Here is a 27,343-nt window from a genome sequence, read left to right on the forward strand (position 1 = left end):
GCAACACCCTGGCCGGCTCTGGGGACAGCGGGGAAGAAGCCAGCAAGCCGTGTGAGAACAAAACTGGGCTTTAAAAGAAGGCTACCTGGTACCTCCCCTTGTGTAAATACAGTGGTTGATAGGAAAACTAGCTGCCATGGCTCTCACCGTCAGGCACAGTTCTTTCTATAACAGACAGAAAAATGATCATTTAAAATTGCTGTTTCCAGTTGGTGAAAAATCAGCCTGGAAAATCCTCTAGAGAAGCCACAAAATCACAGTCACAGGCCCCATCTCACTGAAAAGAAGCATCCAGGAGAAATAAGGTTTGATAGTAAGATTGGAGGTCACTCCAGGTAGAATTAGTAGTTTAAGATGGATCAACAGACATTATCTGAAGATCCCTGGTGCTAAAGACTGAGACCTATGGGATAGGATCAAGTGGTCTAACATACAAGGAATCTAAGCCCCAGAAGGAGAGGAGAGAAAGAATGAGATTAAAAAAAAAGAAAATTTTTTTTTAAGAAAGAGCAGCCCCCAACACAGGTAGATCATGGCAACTCAACATACCCAGAACAGCATGAATACAAAGACACATTGCAGTCAACAGCTGAAATCCAAAGTTAAAGAGAGCGCCTTGAGTCAGGAAGAACTGGTGCCTTACAAAGAGGAGACAAGGACAGCCATTTCCACTGACTTCTTATCAAAAGCACTGGGGGGCAAAGGACAACAAAACTATATCCTCAAAGAGCTAAAGAAAACAAACAAAATCAGTTAACTCAATCTCTATAAAACAGCAAAGCTGTCCTTTCAAAATTAAGATAAAAAAAAAACAGATGAAATAATGACACTGTTGGACAAACAAAAACTGAGATAATTTGTCACTGATGTGGATCACAAAAATGCTGGTGGGTGTTCTTCAAAAGCAATAAAAACAGATGGTGACTCAGATCCACAGAAAAGAATAGAAAATGGTACCTATGTGGGTAAATATAAAAAAATGATTTTTTCCCTTTTATTCATTTTGTTTAAAATAAAAATGTGCGGGGCTGATTAAATGGAAGTATAGTTTCTACATAACACCAATATAAACTCTAAATGGACTGTGGGAAGTTAAAATTGATTCTGAAACGCATACAGCAACCACAAGACAACAAAAACTGCAAAAAGGTATGCTTGAAAGAGTCACAGAGCTCTGCTGGCCCTGATGCAATAGATGAGATCACACTTAGTCTCCTGGTACAAATGACCAGAAATGGGAAAAAAAATGTGTGGAGCTGCTTTCAGACATGAGACAACAGGCAGGGCAGGTTGGTCATCCCCGAGAGAAGGGAGGCAAACAGCTCTGTGACCGCAATGTCCTGCTTTAGAGGCATCGCGACCTTGATGCGGGCAGCTGACCCCTAGCAGAGCATGACGTCACACTGAGCTGAGGAGACAGAAATCAAAGTCTAGACAGAATGAGCCAAGTGGTGCAGGACACACCATTAGACAAAGCAGGGTTGGGGATCCAGAAAAAGAAGGCTGCACAGAGCTCCTTGAATTTCTCACTGAACGCTAAACAGGCATGCACGGGATGATGCTATGTGAGCCAGGCAGACGTACCCTGAAGGACATTTGCCTTCCGACCACAGATTGGAAAGTCCTTGCCGAACAACCAGGGACATCCATGGAGATCCCTGAAGTATTAGTAGAGCTAAACCAGCCAGAGTAATGATTAACACTCTGACAAAGCTTAAAAGCAGTCCTTGAAAAGATGCTCAACATGATTAGCCATCAGGAAGGCAGAACTCAAAATAACAACTGGGTATCAACTCACACACACTAGAATGGCTGTCATCCAAGAGAGAGACAGTCATAGGTGTCAGCAGGGGTGTGGAGAAATGGTTATACTACACACTGCTGGCGGGAAGGTGCAGTGCTGCAGCCACTGTGCAAAACAGCTAAACACAGGTTACACTGTGACCCAGAAATTCTGCTCCTAGGTCTATACCCTTTTTTGGGGCTCCAACATCACTGAAGATGGTGACTGTAGCCATGCAATTACAAGACGCTTGCTCCCTGGAAGAAAAGTTATGACCAACCTAGACAGCATATTAAAAAGCAGAGATGTTACTTTGCCAACAAAGGTCTGTCTAGTCAAAGCTATGGTTTTTCCAGTAGTCACATATAGATGTGAGAGTTGGACCATAAAGAAAGCTGAGCACCAAAGAATTGATGCTTTTGAACTGTGGTGTTAGAGAAGACTCTTGAGAGTCCCTTGCACTGCAAGGAGATCCAACCAGTCCATTCTAAAGGAAATCAGTCCTGAAAATTCAATGGAAGGACTGATGCTGAAGCTGAAACTCCAATATCTGGCCACCTGATGGGAAGAACTGACTCACTGAAAAAGACCTTGATGCTGGGAAAGATTGAAGGCAGGAGGAGAAGGGATGACAGAGAATAAGACAGTTAGATGGCATCACCAACTCGATGGACATGTGTTTGAGCAAGCTCTGGGAGTTGGTGATGGACAGGGAAGCATGGCGTGCTGCAGTCCATAGGGTTGCAAAGAATCGGACACGACTGAGAGATTGAACTGAACTGAACTGAACTGAGGTCTATACCCAAGGGAAATGAAAACAGATATCCACATAAAAATCTGTATGTGACTGTTCATAGCAGCGGTATTCTTAATAGCTAAAATGTGGAAACCATTTAAATGTCTATCAACTGATGAATGGATAAGTAAAATGTTATACAGCCATAAAATGGAATATTATTTGGCAACAAAAAGAAATGCAGTACTGATATATGCTACAACATGGAGGAATCTTGAAAACACTATGTTATGTGAAAGAAGTCGGTCACAAAGGACCACATACTGTGTGATTCCATTTATATGAGGTGTCCAGTATAGGCTAATCAACAAAGTGGCTCTGTGGTTGCCTAGACTTGGAGGTAATGATGGACTGGTGGCATGTCACAGCTAAGAGGTATGAAGTTTCTTTTTGGGGTAATGAGAATGTTCTAAAATTGACTGTAGTGATGACTGCACAGCTCTGTGATATACTAAAAAACCACTGGACTGCATACTCTAAATGGGTAAAATATGAGAGACACAAATTATAGTGAAGTGCAAGTGAAGTCGCTCAGTCGTGTCCGACTCTTTGCGACCCCATGACTGTAACCTATCAGGCTCCTCCGTCCATGGGATTTTCCAGGCAAAAGTGCTGGAGTGGATTGCCATTTCCTTCTCCAGGGGATGTTCCCGACCCAGGAATCGAACCCAGGTTGCAGGCAGATGCTCTACCGTCTGAGCCACCAGGGAAGCAAGTTATATCTCAACAAAATTGCTTTTAATGAAGGATCTTCAAGTAATTTAACTGTGTGCCCAAAGTCCAATAGTCTTTAAAGGAAGACAAAACAGATATTCAACCACATAATGTTATAATTATAATATTCCCAACATTATAATATATGATATATAATATTCAGTATTCATTAGGAATTATTAATTTGTAAGAAGCAGAAATGCGACCCATGATAGGAGAAAAACCTGTCACCAGAATCAGACCCAGAAGAGAGATGATGGAAATGATACATATATATCAGATCTATAACAACTGACATATGTTCAAGGATTTAAAGGAAAATATAAACATTACAGGGAGAGAAATGGAAAATATAAAAAAGATCCAAATGGAACTCCTAGGACAGAAAACATACTATCTGAAAGGAAAAAAAATAGTAGGTAAGATATCGTGGAGGAAAGGAGCTGTGGAAATGAAGACATAGAAATAAAATATATCTGAAATGAAGCCCAGAGAGGAAATACTGGGAAAAATGCTACAAAACAAGACAGTGTCAGCTGAGGAACTAGCATCCTAGAAAGTGGGGGAGGGGACAGAAAAACACTTGAAGAAATGGTGTCTAAGAGAATGGAGAAAAAGAGTATGATAATCTCAACAGCTGCAGAATGCACCTGACACAATTCCACATCCGTTCACGAGAAACACTTTTGGAACACCTGAAAATGGAGCCACATCCTCAACGTGACAAAGGGCATCTCTGAAAGAACCACAGCTGACGCCAAAAGTGACCAGGAAATGCTGAACACTTTCCCTCCAGGAGGGCACGCAAGGCAGTAAGGCCTGCTTTCATGATGTCAGCACTGTACTGGAGGGCTCAGCCAAGGAAAGCAAGCAAGAAAAACAACAAACACCAAACAAGCCGGTAGAATCACGGAAATCACAGGGTTAGATTAAGGCCACACGTGGGTTTCCAACTATGCTGTTATGGGACAGGGCTGCACCAGGGAGTTCTGTCACTAGAATCAGCCAGTAGAAAGATGTCAAAAGTGGATTTCTCCAACTTTAGTTTTTACTTCATTAAAATCACAGTGTCTGTATAGTCCTTGTTATAGCATTTCGGGGGTAACTGCAAGAAGCTGCATGAACCTCCACAGGCCCGGAAGGTAAACCCCGTGTCAGGTCATCTACTTCGGGGCTTCCCGGGGCACAGCCATCCAGTCCAAAGATGCACGAGTGGCCTCCTTCCTTTATGCGTCCAGGCAGATCTCAATGCTCTAGCATGCCCACAATGCCATTAAAAGCACAAATTCAGTCACATTCACAGTAGGGGCTTTCCTGGTGACTCTGTGGGAAAGAATCTGCCTGCCAATGCAGGAGACTCAGGGTTCAGTCCCTGGGTCGGGAATGGAAAAGGAAATGGCAACTACTTCAGTATCCTTGCCTGGAAAATGCTGTGAACGGGGGAGACTGGTGGGCTACACTCCATGGGATTGCAAAGAGTCGGACGCGACTGAAGTGACTTAGCATACAGGCAATAAATAAGTACACAGAATCCCACTAATCTGAGGATTTCTGAAAGCTGAATAAAAAGGCCATTTTTTTTTAAATGTTTCCTGAGACTACTTTCTTCAAGCTTCAAATATCAGACTAATTTACACTGAAGTTTCCTGCATATATATATGAAAGTGAAAGTTGCTCAGTTGTATCCCACTCTTTGGCACCCCAAGGACTGTACAGTCCATGGAATTCTCCAGACCAGAATACTGGAGTGGGTAGCTTTCCCTTCTCCAGGGGATCTTCCCAACCCAGGGATCGAACCCAGGTCTCCCACATTGCAGGCGGAATTCTTTACCAGCTGAGCCACAAGGGAAACCCAAGAATACGGAAGTGGGTAGCCTTTCCCTTCTCCAGCAGATCTTCCTAAGCCAGGACTTGAACGGGGGTCTCCTTCATTGCAGGCGGATTCTTTACCAACTGAGCTATCTAGGAAGCCATATGTGTATGTGTGTGTGTACTGAGCTATCTGGGAAGCTCTGTGTGTGTGTGTGTGTGTGTGTGTGTGTGCACGTGTGTATTTGGAAAGATCAACCACCAGCACCGCTAGCCCAGTACACACAAAATCTTAAAACACACACACACACACACACACGAAATACATGGATAGACATACACAGTTCCACTTACTTGACATAAGGATTTCTGGCACTTACCATGGGTGATTTATAGTATCTATGTAGTATATTAATGAAATCTGTAATTGTTAGCATTCCTGGAAGAAAGAATTACATATTAAATATAAAACTATAAAAGCATTCAAGGAAAATTTCAGGTGATAAGCAAACCTGAAATATTTATTTACTAGAAAACCTTCTAAATTATACTATAATGATGACCAGCACAACTTAATATATCATTTAAAACTATTAACCTGTTAATTATCTACCCCAAACTAAGATATACAAATTTAACTGAAGTTAAAGCATAATAGTATTTAATGGAATTAATCACAATATTTAGCAATTCACTGAGAGAAAACTTTCTGAATGTTACAAAAACTTCATGAAAGACTTGCATCTGCATGCAAATAATTTCGGATACTTTAGGATCAAGTATACCATAAGCTCTAGAGACATGACACTTTTGGTGGCACGTGGATGGCTTCCTGAGAATCCTGCTAAAAACAATGGCTTCCTCAGGCACAATTTATGAAGGGCCCACTGTGTGCCAGACACCAGGATTACAGGGATGAAGACAAGTACCGCTTCCCTGATGAAGCTGCAGCCTGAGGGCAGGCAGACACAGGGAGTCATCTCAAGCTGATGCAGTGCCTGCTGAGAAGGGGCAACACCCACAGTCTACCCCGATTCCTAAGGGGACATATTATGGAGCCTAGATACTGGGAGTCCTTGGTATTTTTAAGAGCGTAACAATGATGTAGCAAAGGCATCAACCATGTTTCCATCACTTCACCTGCTGTGTCAGAAAGACGTTCACCCAGGAGGAAACAGGGGTGCCCTGCAGTGGGAACCTAGCAGAGCTGCCGACCAGCAGAGGGCAGGCCTCAGGCGGGGGACCCCGGGTTCCTGGGGACCCCGGGTTCCTGGGGCTCTCGGGACCGGGAAAGGCCCGGAGGAAGCTTTGGAGCCAAAAAGGTGCTGGATGAAAAGAAACCCAATAAGGTTCATAAATGTTTTGAATTTACTAGCAGCCCAACCTCACAGGATATAAAAAGTAACGGTGTTTCTAACTTGGTCATGTTTTACAAGCTGGATTCCAGCACCTCAGGTGTCCAGATTTCTCCCCAGGCCCGCACTGCTTACCTACAAAACTTTGTTTTTTACTCTCCCACAGAGGTGCTGCTCGAACACCATTGGCGACTAAGGCAAAGAAGGCCTTTTTAACCTAAGACAAGAGAAACAACACACATTTTTAGTCATACATATGCAGGGAGAAAAGCACCTTCAGCTATTAGGTTGGTGCAAAAGTAACTGTGGTTTTGCATTGTTGAAATTTGCCATTTGATATTGGAATCCATTCTTAAATGTGGTTATGTTATACATCATTTTAATGCGCCTTTCTCGCTTTATGTTTTTTTGCTAATGACTTATCACTTGCTGTGTATTTTTGTTTATTTTAGACTATGGAAATGATGATAGACAAAAAGCCAGTTCTAGCAATTTCTTGAGTTCAAAACAGGTTGTAAAGTAGCGGAGACAACTCACAAGACAAACATGACATTTGCCCAGGAACTGCTGATGAACGCACAGCGCAGTGGTGGTTCAAGAAGTTTTGCAAAGAAGGCGAGAGCCTTGAGGATGAGGAGCACAGTGGCCGCCCGTCGGAAGGTGACAAGGACCAATTAGAGCAATCCTCAAAGCTGATCCTCTTACAACTACGCGAGAAGCTACCAAAGAACTCAGTGCTGGCCATCCTGTGGTCATGCAGCATTTGACACAAACTGGAAAGGTGAAAGGCTCCCTAAGTGGGTGCCTCACGTGCTAACTCAAAATCAGAAAAATCGTCGTTCTGAAGCGTCATCTTCTCCTGTTCTACGCAACAATGAACCATTTCTCGATTGGACTGTGATGTGCGACGAACAGTGGATTGCATACGACAACTGGCAGTGACCAGCTCAGTGACTAAACCAAGAAGCAGTTCCAAAGCACATCCCAAAGCCCAACTTGCACCAAAAAGGTCACGGTCACTGCCTGGTGGTCTGCTGCCTGTCTGGTCCACTAAGCTTTCTGAATCCTGGAGAAACCATTACTTCTGAGAAGCACGCTCAGCAGATCAATGAGAAGCACTGAAGGCGGCAAGGCCCGCAGCCGGCACTGGTCAACAGAAAGGGCCCAATTCTTCTCCACGACAAAGTCCGACTGATGTCGCACAGCCAACACCTCAAAAGTTGAAGGAATTGGGCTACGAAGTTTTGTCTCAAACCACATATTCACCGACCTCTCGCCAACTGATTACTACTTCTTCAAGCCTCTCGACAACTCTTTGAAGGGAAAACAATTCTTCAATCAGCAGGAGGCAGAAAATGCTTTCCTGGAGTTTGTCAAATCCCAAAGCATGGGTTGTTATGCTACACAAATAAACTTCTCACTGGCAAAAATGTGTCCACTGTAATGGTTCCTATTTGATTAATAAAGATGTGTTTGAGCCTAGTTATAATGATTTAAAATTCATGGACTGAAAATGCTATTTATGTTTGCATCAACCTATTAAAATATTCAACCTAATTTTACCAGTTATCTTCAACATTGAGTTTTGTAATTTGATAAGTTAAAAATAACTGAATGTATTAATATAAGCAATATGCTTCTGTATTATATTGCAAGGTATACAGGGATTGGAGATTATTTTTTGAAACACACAATGCAATTAACCTCAAAAACTTTTTTCTTGTATCTAAAGTATCTTGGCTACATACAGACTTCATATAATTAACACCACGTAAAAGAATTAAACTTCAGAGTTTAATCCCTTTTATAGGTGGTTATCAGTTCATTTGAAAACACTGAAGTTGTATCAAAGTACTTGAAATGAAAATCTGTTTTTCATATGTTTAATAACAAAGCATCAAGCATACCTCCTTCATTTCCCTGAGGGTGAGAAAGAGAAGGAATGAAGGACAAAATATACACGTACTTTTATACATTTCTGAGATAGACACCCACCACCATATGCCCGTCGTGGGTTGGGTTTTGTTCAGAGTAGTTCACGTGCAGAATCTCTCTGAGCCCCCAAGACAAACACCCTCCCAGATACTATGGCAGGGAAAGAAGGCGGTGGAGGTGATGACTTACTAAGCTCAGTGATGACAATGACCTCTAAATATAGAGAGCAAAGGGCATCTGGAAAATGGCTCAATTTTACTGATTATCAAAGAAATGAAAGTTCAAGCAAATTAAAACTATCATTTATAGCTGCTAAATAAGCCAATATTTTTAAGTTGCAACACCTAATACAGGCGTGGCTGTAAAACCACCGGTGGCATCACGAATTGTTAGAATAGTTTCTGACCCACAGCTTGTATCAAGAATCACAAAAATACTGTTTGTGTACCAGTTTTTTCTCTGTCGAATTAGTTACACAAAAATTTCAGGAGTAGGATTTTTGAATCGATAATGTTCAGTGTGGCATTATTTCTACTACAGAAAACTGAAAAAAGATCTGCCTCCCGCAAACTTGTTAAATACTGGCATACCAATGAGAAAAAAAAGTACCAAACAGTGTAACTGTGAAGACTGTGTTGAAGTAGGGGGGGCGGGGAGGATTTATGGCAGTGAAAATGCAGACTATAACATTATGCATTATAATTACATAGAACATGTATATAAACAGAAAAGATCAAAGAGAAGCAAAAAAATGTAAACTTCCATACTAAGGAGTTGAAGCAGTGAAGTGTATGTCTTAAAAATTGTTTTAATTCTGTGTTATAGTTATGTTTATAACCAAGGAAGAAAAAGGCTCTTTTTTCACCCACTATATTCCCAAACCCCTTGTTAACATAACAGCGAAAACAAATGGGAGGATTACAGGAACTGAAAGCTTCATGTCAGAGGAAGAGTAATGGGTTGGCACTGGTTTCTGCCTTTATTTACGGAACAAGAGTGACTGATGGAGGTGCCTGGCTCATCAGAACAGGAGCCGAAAGACGGCTGGAGCTGAGGGGGACTCCCATTGGCCATTTCCCACACTTGTCCTGGCTGAGCCTGGCACTGTCCTCAGAACAGCGGGGACTCCATCAACCTGCTGGATAAATGGGCAGGGGACTGGGGAGAGGCGATGAGAAGAGCCAGTCCAAGGGCATGAGGGTCAGGCGGGAACTGAACGGCATCCACAAACTGCTAAGATGGTTTTCGAACCACAGCTTGTATCAAGGATCACAAAACATTCACAGTGTGTGGAACTAAACGGCATCCGGGGGTGGTGAGCGAGGGTGAATGGTCTGTTTCTATCTGGACCATGGGAATCTGGGAATCCTTGATGGTGGGCCTAGAAAATGCCATCACAGGATACGGGGAAAGTCATGGACAGATAGATTCTGAAACACATTAAATACCTGCTCAGCTTGTTTTTCTAACTGGCTGGAGTAGGCAGGAGTGGGGGCACTTTTAAAACCACAAACTGCTCATTGTTTTCTTCAAAATAAGAGATTTAGCACAGAAAAACCAGTGTAAAAATGATTCACGAGGGTCATTCATGTAAGCCTGAGCGACCACAGCCGTGAAAGTTCTGGTTTGGCCATGGTGAAATAGCTGAAAACAACTACCCGAGTTGGACAGACCGTATGCAAACCCTGATGGGAAAGCGCTGGCAGGCACCACACAGGCCGGATTCAAGGAGCTACAGCTATTGAGAGAAAAGGCATGGACTGAGCTCCATAATCTTTCTGGAAGTTTTTCCAAACGCATTTTTCCAATCATCTTCAATTCAGTGAATTTCAATAGAAAACTGTAATCTATCATAAAGAGTCAAATGAAACGAGGGCAGGAAACACAAAGAAAACCGCACCCAGCACATCACAGGTAAGATGCTAGAAATCAAAGGCAAAGAGAAAACTGAATCGACCAGATGGGAAAAGGATGTTCACTTTCAAAGAAGCAACACGTGCACAGATGGGCACACCAGCAGAAGCAGGGGCTGACTCTGAAGACTCTGAAGACGGTGACTGTCCCTCCAGAAACAGGAAAACATCCTGCTTTTCCACAATAACTTCTCTGCCTGACCTGCTACTTGCAAGCTATTAGGTGTCAGTTGTTCAGTCCTGTCCGACTCTGCGACCCAGTGGACTGTAGCCTGCCAGGCTTCTCTGTCCATGGGATTCTCCAGGCCAGGATACTGGAGTGGGTAGCCTTTCCCTTCTCCAGGGGATCTTCCCAACCCGGGGATCGAACCCAGGTCTCCCACATTGCAGGCATTACCAGCTGAGCCACCAGGGAAGAGGGGAAACACAAGAATACTGGAGTGGGTAGCCTATCCCTTCTCCAGCAGATCTTCCCGACCCAGGGATCGAACCCGGGTCTCCTATATTCTAGGTGGACTCTTTACCAGCTGAGCCACCCGGGAAGCCAGATGCTGAGGAAAATGCTGAGAGTGAAGCAGAGACATCTCCCACGGCCTTCAGAGGGGCAAAGCTGCAGGACCAACCAGGCTGACCTTGGCTTTTCCTTGGCTCAGGCCCTCTGCCCTCTCTGAGCCCCGACATTCTCAGCCACACAAGAGGCTAACTGACAACGTTTTCCTCACAACTGCATGGGCTTTTTTTTTGTTTGGGTCATGCCACGTGGCTTGCAGAATCTCAGTTCCCCTACCAGAGACTGAACCTGGACCTTCGGCAGTGAAAGCCTGGAGTCCTGACCACTAGGCCACCAGGGAGTTCCCGCAAGTGACTGCATGAACCAGACTTGCTCTGAAGATGTTCAGCAGTAAGAGTTAAAAAGGAAAAAAGCTTTTAATTTTCCAGTCTCTACAAACCAGACCAGAAGCAGAGAAAGATTTATTGTCTTAACTTCAACCACACAGACTGTTGACATGTCGACACGTCATGGAGGGAGGGGGCCACAAGTCGCCCCTCCAGAGACGGGACAGCACCCTCTGGAGTGGACAGGACGCGCTCTCAGCCCGAGGGGGGTGCGTGTCGGCGCCGCCGGTCAGCAGCCCTGCCTGTCCCTCCTCTGGCTTGGCTGCAGCTTCTGCACCATCAGGAGACCTTCTAAACCTGCTTCCTTAGCATCACGTGTGCGGAGTCCTTTGAAACTGTACTTAGAAAACTTCACAACTACAGAAGGCACAGGGTGTCACCAATTACCAGAGACAGGATAAAAGCGGACGGGCACAATCGAGTTCCAGTCTTCAGGGAAAAACGACAGGGTCCCTGAGTACCTTTGAAAAATTTCTTTCTTTTCACCTGATGAGCAATTTACTTAAATGGATACCATTTAAAAATTTTGTATTTTAACAGGCATGGGGGACAGAGTCAGGCGTGGGGAGGGAGAGTCAGGTATGGAGGGAAGCCTACGACAGGAGGCTCCGAATGCCCGGGGGAGGCGGGGGCAACTCTGAAAACAAGCAGGGAGATTGTTTCAAATCAGATCATAACCGCATCAACCATCAGAGGACTTTTTCCGGAGAAACTGCATCAGAAATAAAATGCACAAAGATGAACACTTGGGTGCTTCCAATGGAAAAGACAGCTGGCCCGACTCCTGAGTGAGACCCGCCAGGCGGAAGCCCCGGGTGAACAGCGTGCTCCTCCAGCCGTGGGTGCTCTCTGTGTAACTGTGCGCCACTTGGCACAGCCCTGAACACTGAAGCCTCATGAGCTCTAGGCGGTGAAGAAAACAGAACAAAAAGGGGACGTAAGAAGAATGCTAAAGAGCAGTACAGGGGCCATGAGCTCCTGGCTGAAGTTCCAGAAGAAAGGAGAGAGCAGGAAGATGACCTCGGGAGAAACAGCACGAGGAACTCAGACCGAGTGACAGGTCAGGCCCCAAGGCCCACTGGGTGCCGGCTCGCAAGAGGAAAACCCTACAACCAGGCACGAGGAACAGAACTGAGGCGCCCCGGAGATACGGAGCAAACCTCTAAAGCGTCAGAGGGGGAAAAGAAATCACACATCAAAGACCGAGATTAAAGAAGGAAAAAACACTACAGCTTTCTCTTTAGCAACACTGGCAGCTAGAAGTAGTGGAACAAAGACTTCAACATTCGAAATACACATTATGGAATTCTGTACAGTCTACAGATTGAGTGCAACCAACGTTTAACTTTTCAAGTAACTGCTTTCTCATGTGTATTTTCTTGGGAAGTGTACCAAGCTTTGAATCCTCCTAACCCCAGTATGACTCATGTGAAAAGATCCTGATGCTGGGAAAGGTTGAGGCCAGGAGAAGGGGACGACAGAGGATGAGATGGTTGGATGGCATCACTGACTCAATGGACATGAGTTTGAGTAAACTCCGGGAGTTGGTGATGGACAGGGAGGCCTGGCGTGCTGTAGTTCATGGGGTCACAAAGAATCGGACACAACTGAGCGACTGAACTGAACCCCAACATGACCTGGCTTCCCTGGTGGCTCAGTGGTAAAGAAAGTGAAAGTGAAATCTCTCAGTTGTGTCCGACTCTTTGTGACCCCATGGACTGTAGCCTACCAGGCTCCTCTGTCCATGGGATTTTCCAGGCAAGAATACTGGAGTGGGTTGCCATTTCCTTCTCCAGTAGATCTTCCCAACCCAGGGATCGAACCCGGGTCTCCTGCACTGTAGGCAGAAACTTTACTGTCTGAGCCATCTGGTAAAGAATCCACCTGCCAATACAAGAGACACAGATTCAATCCCTGGGTTGGGAAGATCCCCTGGATAAGGGAATGACAACCCACTCCAGTGTTCTTGCCTGGAGAATCCCATGGACAGAGGAGCCTGGAGGGCTACAGTCCATGGGGTCTCAAAGAGTCGGATGGGGTTGCTGAACAGCAACCCCCAGTGTGATGGAGCTGAACGGGGTTAGAGGAGGTCACCAGGGTGGGACCACTGTCCTCATGAGAAAGACTTAGACTGGTCTTGCTCCCCAGGCAACTGTCTGCAAGCCAGGAAGACAGGCCTCACCAGCCAAGAGGACTTGGAGCTGGGAGAAATGAAGCCCACCGGTCTGTGGGCTTTTGTCACGCAGCCCTAGCCTTTGTCACCGAGGCAGGAAGCTCCGGGGAAAAGTGCTCCACCAAAACACAGGGAATAAATCAAGAGCGCAGAAGAGCCTGCGTTCAGGTTATCAGGAGAGGGTGGAGGCACTGACGGCATGAAGCAGTAAGGGTCTCGGGTGATGGTGATGACCGAGGAGGAGATGCAGAAGCAGCAGGGGTGGGTCTGCAAGAGGCTGCAAGCCTGCGGGCCCCGCCTGACTGCACAGGAAATCCTACTGAGAGGTCAGATGGTGGGAAAAGCCTTAGATGATCAAAGAAAATTAAAAATGGAAGGATTCTGAGCTCCAGGAATAACATTGAACTGGACAAATAGGAAATGTCACCGCAGTACAACATGAGACAGTCAGATCCATGAAAACACCCCCTAGATATGGTTAATGGGGGCGGGGGGGGGGGGCGGCAGGAGGGGAGGAAGGAAGCCACGCGAGGAACAAAGCAACTAGGTGCCAAGTTAGGCAGAAGAAAAGTGCCTTAAAATGAATGACTCGAGCTAAGGTGGCAGTGACTGCCAGGCCTAACAGCTGAACTGCTGTTTCTGGGAATACGACGAGGGGGCGAGGAGGAACAGAGACCGCTGTTGGTATGCAAGCCTTTTTGCACCACCTCTAAACGACGTGACCGGTGAAGCCCACTGCTTGTACTTCCTGTAACAGCCCACCATTTGTTGTGTGAGCCCCCCCTCCCCCCCGGTCAGCCTCACACCGTGGTTCTGACCACTTAAGTCTTTTCTGGAATACCGATACGCTCTAATTCTCATTGTTCTGGACAGCAGGGACTTACTAATTAGACCCAGGGTTCATTCAGCTTATTGAGGAATCCTTCTGGATCTTGGTTATTATTTTCTCTCTCTCAGCTTCAAATCATCTGTTAAGTAGATGATGCTGCCAATAAAATCAATATTCAAGGCACTGCTCCAAATGCTGATGGGCTTAGAGGGAAAGAACCTTAAGGCTTCCAACAATTTCTTAGCTAGATTACCCCAGAAAGCAGAGCCTGGCCTTCCCGTGGCTTATCTGAGAAGATGACCCCAGGAGTAGGAGTGACACAGGCCTGCAAGGAAGAGGGGGGCAGGTGGTCGAGCCGGCCTGACAGGGCTTGATTCCCCTGGGGTCTTCTGAGGACTGTCCTCCTGGAGGGGGAGAGGCAGGGGCGCTTACCCAGCTGCTCGTCCCCTGCTAGTTCCTGAGGCAGGGTGCTGCCCACCGAGCCTGCAGGAGGCAGGGCTGGCTGGAGTGACAGGTGGCCTGGTCCCGGAGAGGAATCCAAAACCACCAGGAGCCTCACTCAAGGGAGACCGAGATTTCACTGACGTTCTTTTAAGGTCCATCAGTTCAGCTGAGTCGCTCAGTCGTGTCCGACTCTTTGCGACCCCATGGACTGCAGCACGCCAGGCCTCCCTGTCCATCACCAACTCCCAGAGCTTGCTCAAACTCATGTCCATTGAGTCAGTGATGCCATCCAACCCTCTCATCCTCTGTCCATAATGAGCCATTAATTCGCTGAGCTGCCTAAATACACTTCTGTATCTTATCTATCAGGACACTGTGCCAGGCTCTGTCAGCCCCCAGACTGGCCTTTCCTTCACGGTATTACCACAGCTACGAATGATCCAAAGAGGAAATCAGGTTCCTCGCCCTCACTTTCTGGGGTCAGGCCATGACAGGTTTCTAGAGACTACTACTTTTGTTAATGCTTCATTCAAACACCTTACCTGGGATGGACACTGCGTGCCTGGCTGTTTTTCCAGGAATCTTGTTTTTCCTCTTACCTCTGGCCTCAGGCCTCAGGCTTCAGACCTGCTCACCTGGTCTCCACAATTCCTCCGACACCACTGCACAAGTTGGGGCCAGGAAGCAAACAGGCAACCTCCTACAGTCTCCACACCTACCCTGGACTTAGCTTCTTCTAATCACCATTGATTGCACTTCTTCCATTTTGAAGATCTTTGTCCTTGACGATGAAAAAGCACAAAATGAGCTGAAACATCTCTCTTCCTCTTTATTAGCCCCTGCAGCATGAATTTTGGGAACAGGCTGAACCCTTATCTTTCTTGTCTCTAAAGTAGGCAAGTGGGGCTTTCCTGGTGTTGCTGTTGTTCAATCCTTAAGTTGTGTCTGACTCTGCGACCCCAGGGACTGCAGGATACCAGGCTTCCCTGTCCTTCACCATCTCCCAGAATTTGTTCAAACCCATGCCCACTGAGTCAGAGATGCCGTCCAACCATCTCATCCTCTGTTGCCCCCTTCTCTTCCTGCCCTCAATCTTTCCCAGCATCAGGGTCTTTTCCAATGAGTCACCTCTTCACATCAGGCGGCCAGAGTACTGGAGCTTCAGCATCAGTTCTTCCAATGAATACTCAGGGTTGATTTCCTTTAGGATGGACTGGTTTGATCTCTTTGTTCCCCAAGGGACTCTCAAGAGTCTTCTCCTGCACCACAGTTCGAAAGCATCAATTCTTTGGTGCTCAGCCTTCTTTATGGTCCCACTCTCACATCTGTACATGAATACTGGAAAAACCATAGCTTTGACTAGATGGACTTTTGCTGGCAAAGTGATGTCTCTGCTTTTTAATAAGCTGTCTAGGCTTGTCACAGCTTTTCTTCCAGGGAGCAGCGTCTTTTGATTTTGTGGCTGCAGTCACCGTCTGCAGTGATTTCAGAGCCCCCGAAAATAAGGTCTGTTACTGTCTCCACTGTTTCCTCATCTATTTGCCAGGAAATGATGGAACTCGATGCCATGATCTTTGTTTTTTAAGTGTTGAGTTTTAAGCCAGGCTTTTCACTCTCCTCTCTCACCCTCAACAAGAAGGACAGTTTAGAGGTCAGCATTTACCCTGTCAGTTACCCAGGTAACTTACATCCAATTATACCAACATATGTTAGCTTTCTATTCAATGACTGCTGTGGTTTCTGTGTCCTGACTGGACCCCAATGGATCAGAAATGCACCCAGGAGGGTTTTGGGGAGCGAGGGTTTGGGACTGGGCTCATGTCTTGGGGCCTGAACACAGTGCTGAGCTCCGGGTCAGTGGGGCCCAGACCCCGTGGCCCCGGGCAGGGAGCACTGAGAAGGAACCAGGGTTCCCCGTGACAGGTGTCCCTGCCCCAGCCTGCAGTTGCCAGAGGAGAGCCGGGGCCAGAGATGCAGTCGCTGCGGCGAAAGGAATGTGGATTCTGGTGTGGGCAGAGCCCTGCCAGGCTGGGGACGGAGCCTTCACACAGCGGACAGAGCGTCACCACCCCAGGGGTCACTGCCTCCCCGCGTCTTGGACGTGAAAGCCGAGGCGCTGACTTGGCTCAACCCCAGAACCCAGCACAGCGACAGGGCTGGTGTCAGAACCGCCTGTCTTGGCTTGGAGGCCCAGGGACAAGGTGGAGGCCCTGCACACATGGGGTCACTCATTCCCCAGACAACTGCAGCCACCCCCTGCCACCCTGAGACCTGAGTCAGGCTCCACCCTGCCCCAGCGAGGGCCTCACACGTGGGGACAGGGACAGGGCTTCGCCATTTCATATCTGCAGAAACCTGGAAACTGAGCATGGGAACTGCTTCTAGATAACATGGGATTTGGTGGAGTTACCAGCAGCATGGACGTGACATCTAGGGCAGCCGCTGGGAAGGCTCAAAAGCTTTCCGAGTTGACGGCCTTGAATGTAGGCCATTGCGGAATGCCGAGATGCCAGAACTCTGGTGCTCTGGGGAGGAAGAGTGAGCCCACGGGCTTATGGAGATTTCAGCACGTGTGCCTGTGCGCCCAGCCCCCAGCCCCCTTCCCCGCCAGACCTTCCCCGGGTCTGCGCGCTGGGACGCTCCACCCTGAGCAGCTGTGTGCTGGCGGCACTCCACAGGGGGCGCGCCCGTGTGGACCTCGCTGATGCGCGTGGGGTGAGGGTCCTCCGGGGGAGGGCAGGGCTACACTGAGCTGCCCAGGACGAGGCAGCAGGCACCCAGCTTGGGTGAGCGTTCTGTCTGATCCACGGGCCCTTGGCGATGGCTGACCGGTTACAGCATCCCTGGGAATGAGGCGGATGCCTGGCCTCTGAAATGTTCCTTGATCCACACAGCCAGAAAAACTCTTGGCCCAGGGTCTGAAACCCCGCTTTAGTCATCAACGTGCAGTCCCATCCTCCCACCATTTCCAGACCCGAGTCCCAAACTCGGTCAGGGTCCCGAGGACGGTGCCTCACCCGGGACTGCTACTTCTCCAGGACGGCTGAGCACAGAGCTTCCAGGGTCACCAGGCACTGGCCTTGAACAGACGCCACTTCCAAGCGCTCCCAACGCCACTGTAGCTGCAGTCAAGTGGGGCAAATGGTCTTCCAGGGGACAGATGGAGTCTCAGCCAAGGCCAAGCCCCAGAGCTCAGGGGTCTGCAGGCCGTACCGGGTACCCCTGAGTTCCCGAATGGAGCACTGGGGTCCCTACTCTGGCTCTCGGACACACAGCGCATGGGATGCTATGGTCGGGCAGGATGCCCCTCGAAACCACAGGCTGGCAAGCCAGGGGCAGCACGGTGTCCCTGGGGAAGCACAGAGATGGAGGTGCTGACCGTCACACTCCGGGGGGAACCTGCCCATGCGGCTGGATTCCTGCAACTCCAGCTAAGCATCTTGGACCCTGCAGCTCCACTAGCAAGCGCGTTCTCTCTGGACCGAGGTACTCGGCCCCCGAGGTACAGGCCGTCTTGGCAGACACAGCCCACTCCCATGCTCTCTGACTCCACCGTCCACAGAGATGCTGACCGGCCCCCCAGGCCTCATGTCACGCATGGTGACATCGACGACATCGGGCTGCCTGGTCTGACGGGCAAGGAGGAGCAACACTTTACAGATGTCTCAGAGTGATGTCCGCAAGCCAGAGGGATCAGGGTCAGAGGGTGGGCAGCAGCCTGGAGCGTCAGAGACCCCCCAACCCCGTGAGACTCTGCCTGCCTCCTGCTCCCCGCCACCTCTTGGGCCTTCGGAAGAATACGCCCCTGTCTGAGTGCTGCTCTGACCTGTGCACTGAGTGACCAGCGACAGCGGTCTTCAGAGGGCCCAGAGCAGGGCACGGCTCTGCAGCAAGGTGGGCTCCTCGTCCACCCGCGCCTGCGACCCCTAGAGGCAGAGCTGGGGCCGCTGGATGAATGGCCCACCGGGCACCAACAGGCGAGTCACTGGTTTGGGGCGGGAAAAAGATTTCGAAAAAAACCCCACACTTTCTTCTGCAGGTCGTTATTTTCCTTTTGAGAAATGGCTCCTGGCTTCCTACAGGGCCTGGCAGAGGAAGAATAACTCAGCTGAAGGCCGAGGGACTGTGCAAGCCCAGAGCCCACCCAGAGAGGGTGCATCGGGCCTGTCTAGCCCGAGTGCTGGGCTGTCAGCATCTCCAGCTGTGGAACCATCTAAGGCAGGCTCCTGCCCTCCAGGGAGTAGCGGGGAGCCGGGCAGCGCCCCCACCTTAGTCACACCAGCGTCAGGGCCTTGTGACGACCGCTGACCTCGAGGGAGAACCAGTCAGCCCGAGGAGCAGGAGTCTGGGACGTGCACTTGGCTTCCAGGGCACCAGGAGACAGGCGCTGCGTGTCCGCGGACACGACACACGGGGGCATCACAGCCCAAGCCGCAGGAGGCCCGCGGGCTCAGAGGCCGGGGGCGCGGGCGCCGGGGCGGGGCCATCCTCCCCCCCCCCCGCCCCCTCAGGCCTCTCTAGTCGCTTGTTTCCTGCGACCCGTTTTCAGTTCACGCGCGGACGGCTGACCCCGGCCCCCCAGGCCAGCAGTGTCTCTGACACCCTCAGAGTGACGTGAGCGGAATACATCTCTTTTTTTTACCTGAAACACACTCTGGACAAGCTTCTGCCTGTCTCGATGGCTCCGTGCTGCCCCACCGCGGGCACCCCGGGCGCTGTCCCGGCTGCCACCTCGAGAGGAGGGTGACCGTCGTGTGGTCCCGGGGACGGACACGCTGCAGCCCCCAGCCTGCGTCCCTCGCCCTCGGGACGTGTCCACGGTCACCCTACAGGCTGCGTCTAGACAACGGTCTGCTTAGCCTTTCAGACACATAATTAACTTTGCTGTCACCAGTGCCAACGTGTCACCCCCATTTCCATGGCAACCTGTTTCAGCTCCTTGGAAGCATGGAGCCCACAGGATTCGTGACTTTCATGGGATGAGGCTCAGGCAGCTTCTATTAATCAAGGGGGGTGACAGTCACTGGATTAGTGACCTCTGAAGATTCATAAAGCATCACCTTTTTCACATATCACTCGCCCTGGCTAAATGCTACATTCAGGAAAGAGTCCATTTCACGACGAGGGAAAAGCTAAGTAAGAATGAAACCTGGGATCACTTGCTTTTCTGTTGCTGGAAAGCCTCCGGTCAGGCCTTTGGCAGATGTTTTTGGGTAAGACGGGGTGATCTACATATTTGGGGAATTCGGAATTTCCAGGTGCTTCACTACTGCAGTCCGTAGTTTTAGGGGTAGAGAAGGTTTCCTGAAGTTACTGTCTGCTTCCCTAAGATCCTGCCTCTGGATACCGCTCTGTCTTCCTTGAGTCAAGGAATCAAGAGCTGGAGAAGGGGCCTCGAAGGGTGCCTGGGCCCAGGTGAATTTGCCAAAGTCACAGGGTATCAGGCCAATTTACCCAAAAATCAGAAACAATTGGAAAATAAAATTAAGGACGAAGCAATTTTCACATTCCTGAGAATTTTGGGCACTGAGGACAAATGCAGACAGAGTGGTCCCCTAGAGCCCAGGCGTCCTGGGGGAAGAGCCACAGGGTGTCCCGGGGGGCCCACAGGCCAGAGGGCTGGGCAGGGCTCCCAGGACCCCGCTGGACAAGGAGCCGAGGACCCGGGGTGAACGCACTCGCCCACTGGAGTCCCACTGAGGGAAGGAGCGGTGGTCTTCACCTAAGAGCTGCCCCTGCAGGCCCTCAGCCCCTCCCCACTCTCCCCCAGTCCCCTCGGGGGCTCCCCACGGGGATGATGCCCTCATAAAGTGCCGATGGCCGTGAATTCCTGCCTTGACGGCTACTTCTGGGGAACCCAAGCAAATGTAATCCTCTTGGTAAAGATTTATGCATAAATTTACATGCACACAGGAATACATAGGCATGCACACATATCTTATTACACTGGATGTAACTGGAGTATATTGAGTGTATTATCTGGCACTTTCCACATACGATTGTAAGTCATACTGGTGTAAAACGAGTTGCAGTAAGCACAATTTTAATACCATAATAATCGGGTTCAAATTTTCTGCTGAAAGAGATTGACAGTTTTCTCTTAAGAGATTATCCACCTGAGTAATTTTTTTCTTTATAACTGAAGTTTTTTCAACTTCATTCTGGTAAATAACTAACACAGGGCATCAGGATGTGCCGAGGAGGGAACGGGATGCACACATGTCAGGGAGGCCTGAGCTCGGATTCCACCCCATGACTCCCTGGGTCTGTGGACCAAGTTCTCAAATTCTAGAATATGAGAAGACGCTAGATGATGAGCTTCCTTATCTGTTAAACAGTGCGTTCCTTAGAAGACTGCCGTGATGCTTGAGAATTCAGACGGTAAACCTCAGCACAGGCCCTGATATGCAGAAAGGACTGGGTCCAAAATCCATGACAGAACAGCCACCGAAATAACACAGCCCAAACTCAGGGACACGGGCCTCACTCACTTGTAATGTGGTGTCAAAGACGACAAGCTTGGAGCTGGTCGGAACGATGTCGTAACACTTGTGAGACCTCATGAATCGCATGTAAACACCGCTTTCTGAGTCTTCTGCTGAAAAGGAAAAACAAGGCTAGTATCAGTGGTAAGTAAACAAGAACTTCCTCTATCAGAGTAACAGTATGCATGGAAAACCTATTGCTAACGCATTTAATGGAAAATAAGAAATGCTTTTCTCTGTAAGAGCGAGAAGCACCTGCCACTAGCTGTCCTTGCTGATGCAAGAAGGCAAAGGAAGAAATGAAGCCTCTGGGCCGAAAACGAAAAAGCAAAACTGTATTTGGCGGACTATATGATTTTCTACATAGAAAATACCAAAGAATTACAAAAAGCTCACAGATCTAAAACAAAACAAAACCAAACCAAACCAAACCAAACCAAACCAAAAAGTTTAGCAGGTCACAGACAGCAAAGTGAAAAACAAAACAAAAACACACATGTACTGTATTTCTACATACTAGCAAGGAACAACTGGAAACCTGAAAATGTTAAAGGCATCATTTATACAAACACGAAATGGAAATAAGGATCTACTTAAGGAGACCTGGAAACAGTAACTGCATGAACAAGTCTGTATAACATCATCTCTGTTATTTCAATTCCTGTAGAAGTTAATGGACAACTGGCAAAAGGAATGAGAAGGTGCTGGATTGCAAGGCTGTGGCTGTGGCTGGCTGCTGGCCCAGTGCTCTGCCTGCAAGGACCTCACTCCTATCTCCTGGTCCACTCACAGGACACACCTCCACACTGCTCAGCCCACACCGACCTCTACATTTGGGGAAGATTTAGATTACCTGGATAAAATATCCAGGGAGCAAAAAACAGGCTTTATTATTGTTGTTTGGTAGCTAAGTCGTGTCTGACTCTTTGTGACCCCACGGACTGCAGCACACCAGGCTTCACTGTCCTTCACTCTCTCCCAGAGCTTGCTCAAATTCATGTCCATTGAGTCAATAATGCCATCCAACCATCTCATCCTCTTTTGTCCCCTTCTCCTCCTGTCTTTAACCTTTCCCAGCATCAGGGTCTTTTCCAATGAGTCAGTTCTTTGCCATGAGATGGCCAAAATATTGGAGCTTCAGCTTCAGCGTCAGTCCTTCCAATGAATGTTCAGGACTGATTTCCTTTGGATGGACTGGTTGGATCTCCTTACTGTCCAAGGGATTCTCAAGTGTCTTCTCCAGTGCCACAGTTCAAAAGCATCAATTCTTCAGTGCTCAGCCTTCTTTATGGTCCAACTCTCACATCTGTACACGACTACTGGAAAAAATACAGCTTTGACTAGATGGCGCTTTGTTGGCAAAATGATATTTCTGCTTTTTAATATGCTGTCTGGGTCTGTCATAGCTTTTCTTCCAAGAAGCAAGCATCTTTTAATTTCATGGTTGCAGTCACCATCCATAGTGATTTTGTAGTGATTTTGGAGCCCAAGAGAATAAAATCTGTCAATGTTTCCATTTTTCCCCCCATTTATTTGCCATGAAATGTTGGGACTGGATGCCATGATCTTAGTTTTTTGAATGTTGAGTGTTAAGCCAGCTTTTTCACTCTCCTCTTTCACCTTCATCAAGATGCTCTTCAGTTCCTCTTTGATTTCTACCTTAAGGTGGTGTCATCTGCCTATCTGAGGCTGTTGATATTTCTCCCAGCAATCCTGACTTCAGCTTGTAGTTCATTCAGCCCAACATCTCACTTTATTAAACATACTAATTAGCAAGATGGAGCTTCCCTCATGGCTCAACAGTAAAGAACCCCCCTGCCAATGCAGGAGACATGGGTTTGATCCCTGGGTCGGGAAGATCCCCTGGAGAAGGAAATGGCACCCCTCTTCAGTATTCTCACCTGGGAAATTCCATGGACAGAGGAGCCTGGTGGCCTACAGTCCATGGGGTCACAAAAGCGTCGGACATGACTAAGTGATTACAGACAACAGAATTAGCGAGATGAGAGTTAAAAGTGTAAAACGCCATGACAGGAACCAACTTCCTTGACTGTGTTAAGAAGCCCGTTATTCTATTTCCGACTGTGGTGAACAGAGTCCATGCTGGGTGGTTTGCCAATTTCATGATAAAGCTGTTTAGTGAACTACTCCCAAACCTCTATTTCCAATTCTGACCTCTCTTTGGGGCACTGTAACTCGGAATTCAAACTCCCATCTTTCCCACCACCTCTGGCACAGCCGCCTTTTTCCACATCTTCCCTCCTGCTCGTGGAACAAAGTCAGCTGACACTGGCTGGCATTCAGGCTTCCGGGCTTGGCTCCTCCGTGACCCTGCTTGCCTGTCTCCTGCTCTGTCTAGGCACACAGCTGCCTGCCAAGCTCCCTGCAGCCCTCAACCCACGCTCTGGCAGTCGCTCCTCCTGCCGTAATGGGACGCCCTGCTCTCCACTTCCTTGCCCCATTTCAAATGCCATCCTCTCCACGAGGGCACTGACTGCCTGAGTGCTTGCTTCTGTGCTGCGATCCCAGGTATTACAGGAAGTGACCCCATGCAATGTGGGTGACAAGCTCGAAGGGTGTGCCTGGATTTGCTCTACGTGTGAGCCGATTCAGCAACTGGGGTGGACTCAGAAAGTTAGGAAGTGACGGGAGTGGGGTTTCAATCCGTGTCGAGGAGCTGCTGTCTGCTTGGCCAACCCGCTGTGCAGACACTTGCGGTGTCCTCCCAGCACGTGAGGTGGCGGGGGCAGCGAGGGCTCCGGGATGTGCGTCCCCAGATGGGTGAGGTGCTGGACCGCATGAGGCCGCGGGCGGAAGCGACCCCGAGTCAGGAAGGGCAGGCTGTGTCCACTCTGCACCTTCCACAGCTCCTCACTGGGTGAGCCAGGTGTGATCCGCACGGCTCCGGTAGTCTTTCTCTTCCTGGATGCTAACATCTTTGAATGGTCAGAATCTTACCCATTTACTACGTTAATCAAGTCCATCAATACCTATTTATTGCGGATGGTCTTAGTGTGGGTTCTCCCACAGCTGACCTGTGAGACCAGGGGAAGCAAGATGAAAGGAAAGAGTCAGAAAGAAAAACACCAATACAGGATATTAACACATACATACGGAATTTAGAAAGATGGTAATGATGACCCTACATGTGAGACAGCAAAAGAGACACAGAGATAAAGAACAGACTTTTGGACTCTGGGAGAAGGCGAGGGTGGGGTGATGTGAGAGAATGGCACTGAAACGTGTATACCGTCACATGTGAAACATCCCCAGTCCAGGTTCGATGCATGAGACAGGGCGCTCAGGGCTGGTGCCCTGGGATGACCCTGAGGGATGGGATGGGGAGGGAGGTGGGAGGAAGGGTTTGGGATGGGGACACAGGTACTCCCATGGCTGATTCAAGTCAGTGTATGGCAGAAACCACTACAATATTGTAAAGTAATTAGCCTCCAATTAAAACAAGTAAATTAATTAATTAAAAAAAAAAGAGCTCTAGTGACCTTCCTGGTGGTCCAGTGGCTAATACTCCACGCTCCCAAATGCAGGGGGCCCAGGTTTGATCCCCGATCAGGAAACTAGATCCCACCTGCTGCAACTAAGAGTTCTCAGGCAGCAACAGAGACAGAAAATCCTGCACACTACAATGAAGTCCTGGTGCAGCCAAATCAATAAATAATAAGTATTTTTAAAAAATAAAATAATTAAAAAAAGGGGGAGCTCTAGTCAGCAGGTCACAGCTCCATACAGTCACAGCTGCTGGGGACCCTGGAGAGGCTGTGCATGCCTCCTCATCAGGACCACCCTGCCCACTCTGGTTAGGGGTCACCCTGGGGTGATCTGCCTCAAACCCATAAGTCCAGCTGCCAAAGAATACCCTCAGGTAGAGGTGTTCAGATAAGAGAACTTGGGTGCAGGGGAGTTACCCACGGCGTCAGCTCCCAAAACTGTGAATTTTGTGTGCTAAACATATTTTGGGGTACCATCTTAATTCGTCTTATTTTAAAAAATATTTAAATAAACATTTTCTTTTGAATAGCTTTAGATTTATAGTAAAGCTGTGAAGACACAGAAGCTCCTTGTATTCTCCACATTGGGTTTCCCCTACAGGGATCATCTGAGGTCCGCCTAGTCAAAGCTATGGTTTTTCCAGTAGTCATGTATGGATGTGAGAGTTGGACCATAAAGAAAGCTGAGCGCTGAAGAACTGATGCTTTTGAACTGTGGTGTTGGAGAAGACTCTTGAGGGTCCCTTGGACTGCAAGGAGATCCAACCAGTCCACCCTAGAGGAAACCAATCCTGAATGTTCATTGGAAGGACTGATGCTGAAGCTCTATTACTTTAGCCACGTGATGCAAAAAGCCAACTCACTGGAAAAGCCCGATGCTGGGAAAGATTGAGGGCAGGAGAAGGTGAAGACAGAGGATGAGATGGTTGGATGGCATCACCGACTTAATGGACATGAGTTTGAGTAAGCTCCGGGAGATGGTGAAGGACAACGGAGCCTGGTGTGCTGCAGTCCACGGGGCTGCAAAGAGTCAGACAGGACTGAGTGACTGAATAACAGCAATCTTGTGAGATAACATTCCCCTAAAGGATGTGCTGGTGTGTTTGTCACGACCGACGAATCACAGTGACGACTTATGCATGATTAAAAACTCACACTTTAACCTCAGTGTGGACACATGGTATCTCTCTCATTCTCTGAGTCACAATCCAACCCCTTGTTAGGACTGGCGCTCGGAGTGGCAGGGTCCCTCCCAAGGATGGGGCTGCCCGGCGCACGGCCCACATTCCTGGAGCCCACTGGGGCTGTGACTCCCTGTCAGCCTCCCCGGGGTGTCCCTGCTCACAGCTGCAGCCCCCATGCCAGCGGGATGTGGGGAGCTGGGCCCTCGGGGTCTCGCTGTGAGAGGGACTCCCTCAATTCCCTGGTGGTGGGCGGTGTGCCTTCAATCACTGTCTCACATCAGTGGGGTGTGTCTGTCTCAGTTATTCATCTGCCTGAACTGTCACCCCTCCAGGCCAGCACCTCACAGGCAGCACTGTCTTCTTAAGTCTCCCCAGACCCTGACCTGCCGGCCCTGATAATCCTGAGGGCCGCTGGGAAGGTACTTAGGATGAGGTTCTCTGGCTGATATTCTTCTCATGCTTAGCCTGCACTTCTGGGTTTTGAGGCAGGTCTGTAACATTTTTTTGGTAATGTAAAAACCTTGACCAAACAAAGCAAAACGTTAAACATGTAAAACAGATAATAGTAAACTGAATTTTGGCTTGTTACAAACGCTAGATTACTAATTATGTAATAATATTGCTAACAAAAGCGTTAGCCTTTAAAGCTAGGAGAATAAAGTATAATACTACGAAACGTCACTGCTTCTCCACCTTTGGTAGAACTTTCTGGATAGGGTACTACTTATTTCATTTCCATGATGATGAAGCCTCCAATTGTACCTGAAGGAACAAATGCACTGAAACAGGGAACAAAGAGTCAACTGGAGTTAAACCAAAGAGAAAGAAAAAAACAGCAGCAGCCAAAACCCCCCGAACCATTCAACCACGAGAGGCTGTTTGGAATACCTTACTAACATTCCTGAGAAGGCCAGTTCAAGCTCTCATTACTCAACAGGTAATCCAGGCTAAGACAGCATCACAAGGTCCCCAGGGAAGAGTGTAACCAAAGGGTGTCTCACTGGCACCCATGTTGTGGTCTGTGAAAGCTGCCCATCGTGGACGGATGGACGTTACATATTCCATCACACGCTAACCCAAGGCCGTTGTCCACGGGAGCGACTGAAGACTACTGCCGCCTAGGAAAAGTATATGTTGAACTGTTTACCTATGACGGTTAGCAGAACAATCTAGAAACTGCGACATCTAAACTAACACGGGAACAATTCTACACACGGACCAGTGGGTCCCTCCCTGAAAGCAGATCTGATTACACAACCCCCTTGACGCGTCCTCACTTCTCAGCACAGCCACTCAGCCACCACGTACGTCCCCCAGGAATTTCACACCCTAGGATCCCATCCACACTTCCTTTTAAAGGCAGTTTCTCAGCTCTGGGACCTGCCTTGTGCCTACCTCAAGGCAATGCCCAGTGCACTGCCTCAGGTAGGGGCCACTGCAGTCCTACCTGCCTTTCTGAATGGTGTTCATCCGGAATGACAGAACAAAACCTTTCTGGAAACAAGGCTCTCTGCAGGTGT

At 48.4% G+C, this 27,343-nt stretch overlaps 1 protein-coding gene across 18 annotated transcripts in view; it reads right to left on the reverse strand.

The window, feature by feature from the left end:
• Nucleotides 1-27,343, reverse strand: part of PRKAG2 (protein kinase AMP-activated non-catalytic subunit gamma 2) — a 310,044-nt gene that overhangs the window by 19,822 nt on the left and 262,879 nt on the right. For 9 of the 18 annotated variants that reach the window (XM_069588745.1, XM_069588761.1, XM_069588760.1 and 6 more), the window contains 3 exons: nucleotides 21,140-21,243; nucleotides 6,593-6,674; nucleotides 5,483-5,541 (listed from right to left, as the gene is read on the reverse strand). In XM_069588745.1, coding sequence (XP_069444846.1) covers nucleotides 5,483-5,541; nucleotides 6,593-6,674; nucleotides 21,140-21,243 — 245 coding nt within the window. Of the gene's footprint in view, nucleotides 1-5,482; nucleotides 5,542-6,592; nucleotides 6,675-21,139; nucleotides 21,247-27,343 lie in introns of all 18 variants that reach the window. The other 9 variants (XM_069588744.1, XM_069588746.1, XM_069588754.1 and 6 more) reach the window with 1 other exon arrangement.

This window comes from Ovis canadensis, chromosome 4 (assembly GCF_042477335.2).
Source record: "Ovis canadensis isolate MfBH-ARS-UI-01 breed Bighorn chromosome 4, ARS-UI_OviCan_v2, whole genome shotgun sequence".
Classification (NCBI taxonomy): domain Eukaryota; kingdom Metazoa; phylum Chordata; class Mammalia; order Artiodactyla; family Bovidae; genus Ovis; species Ovis canadensis.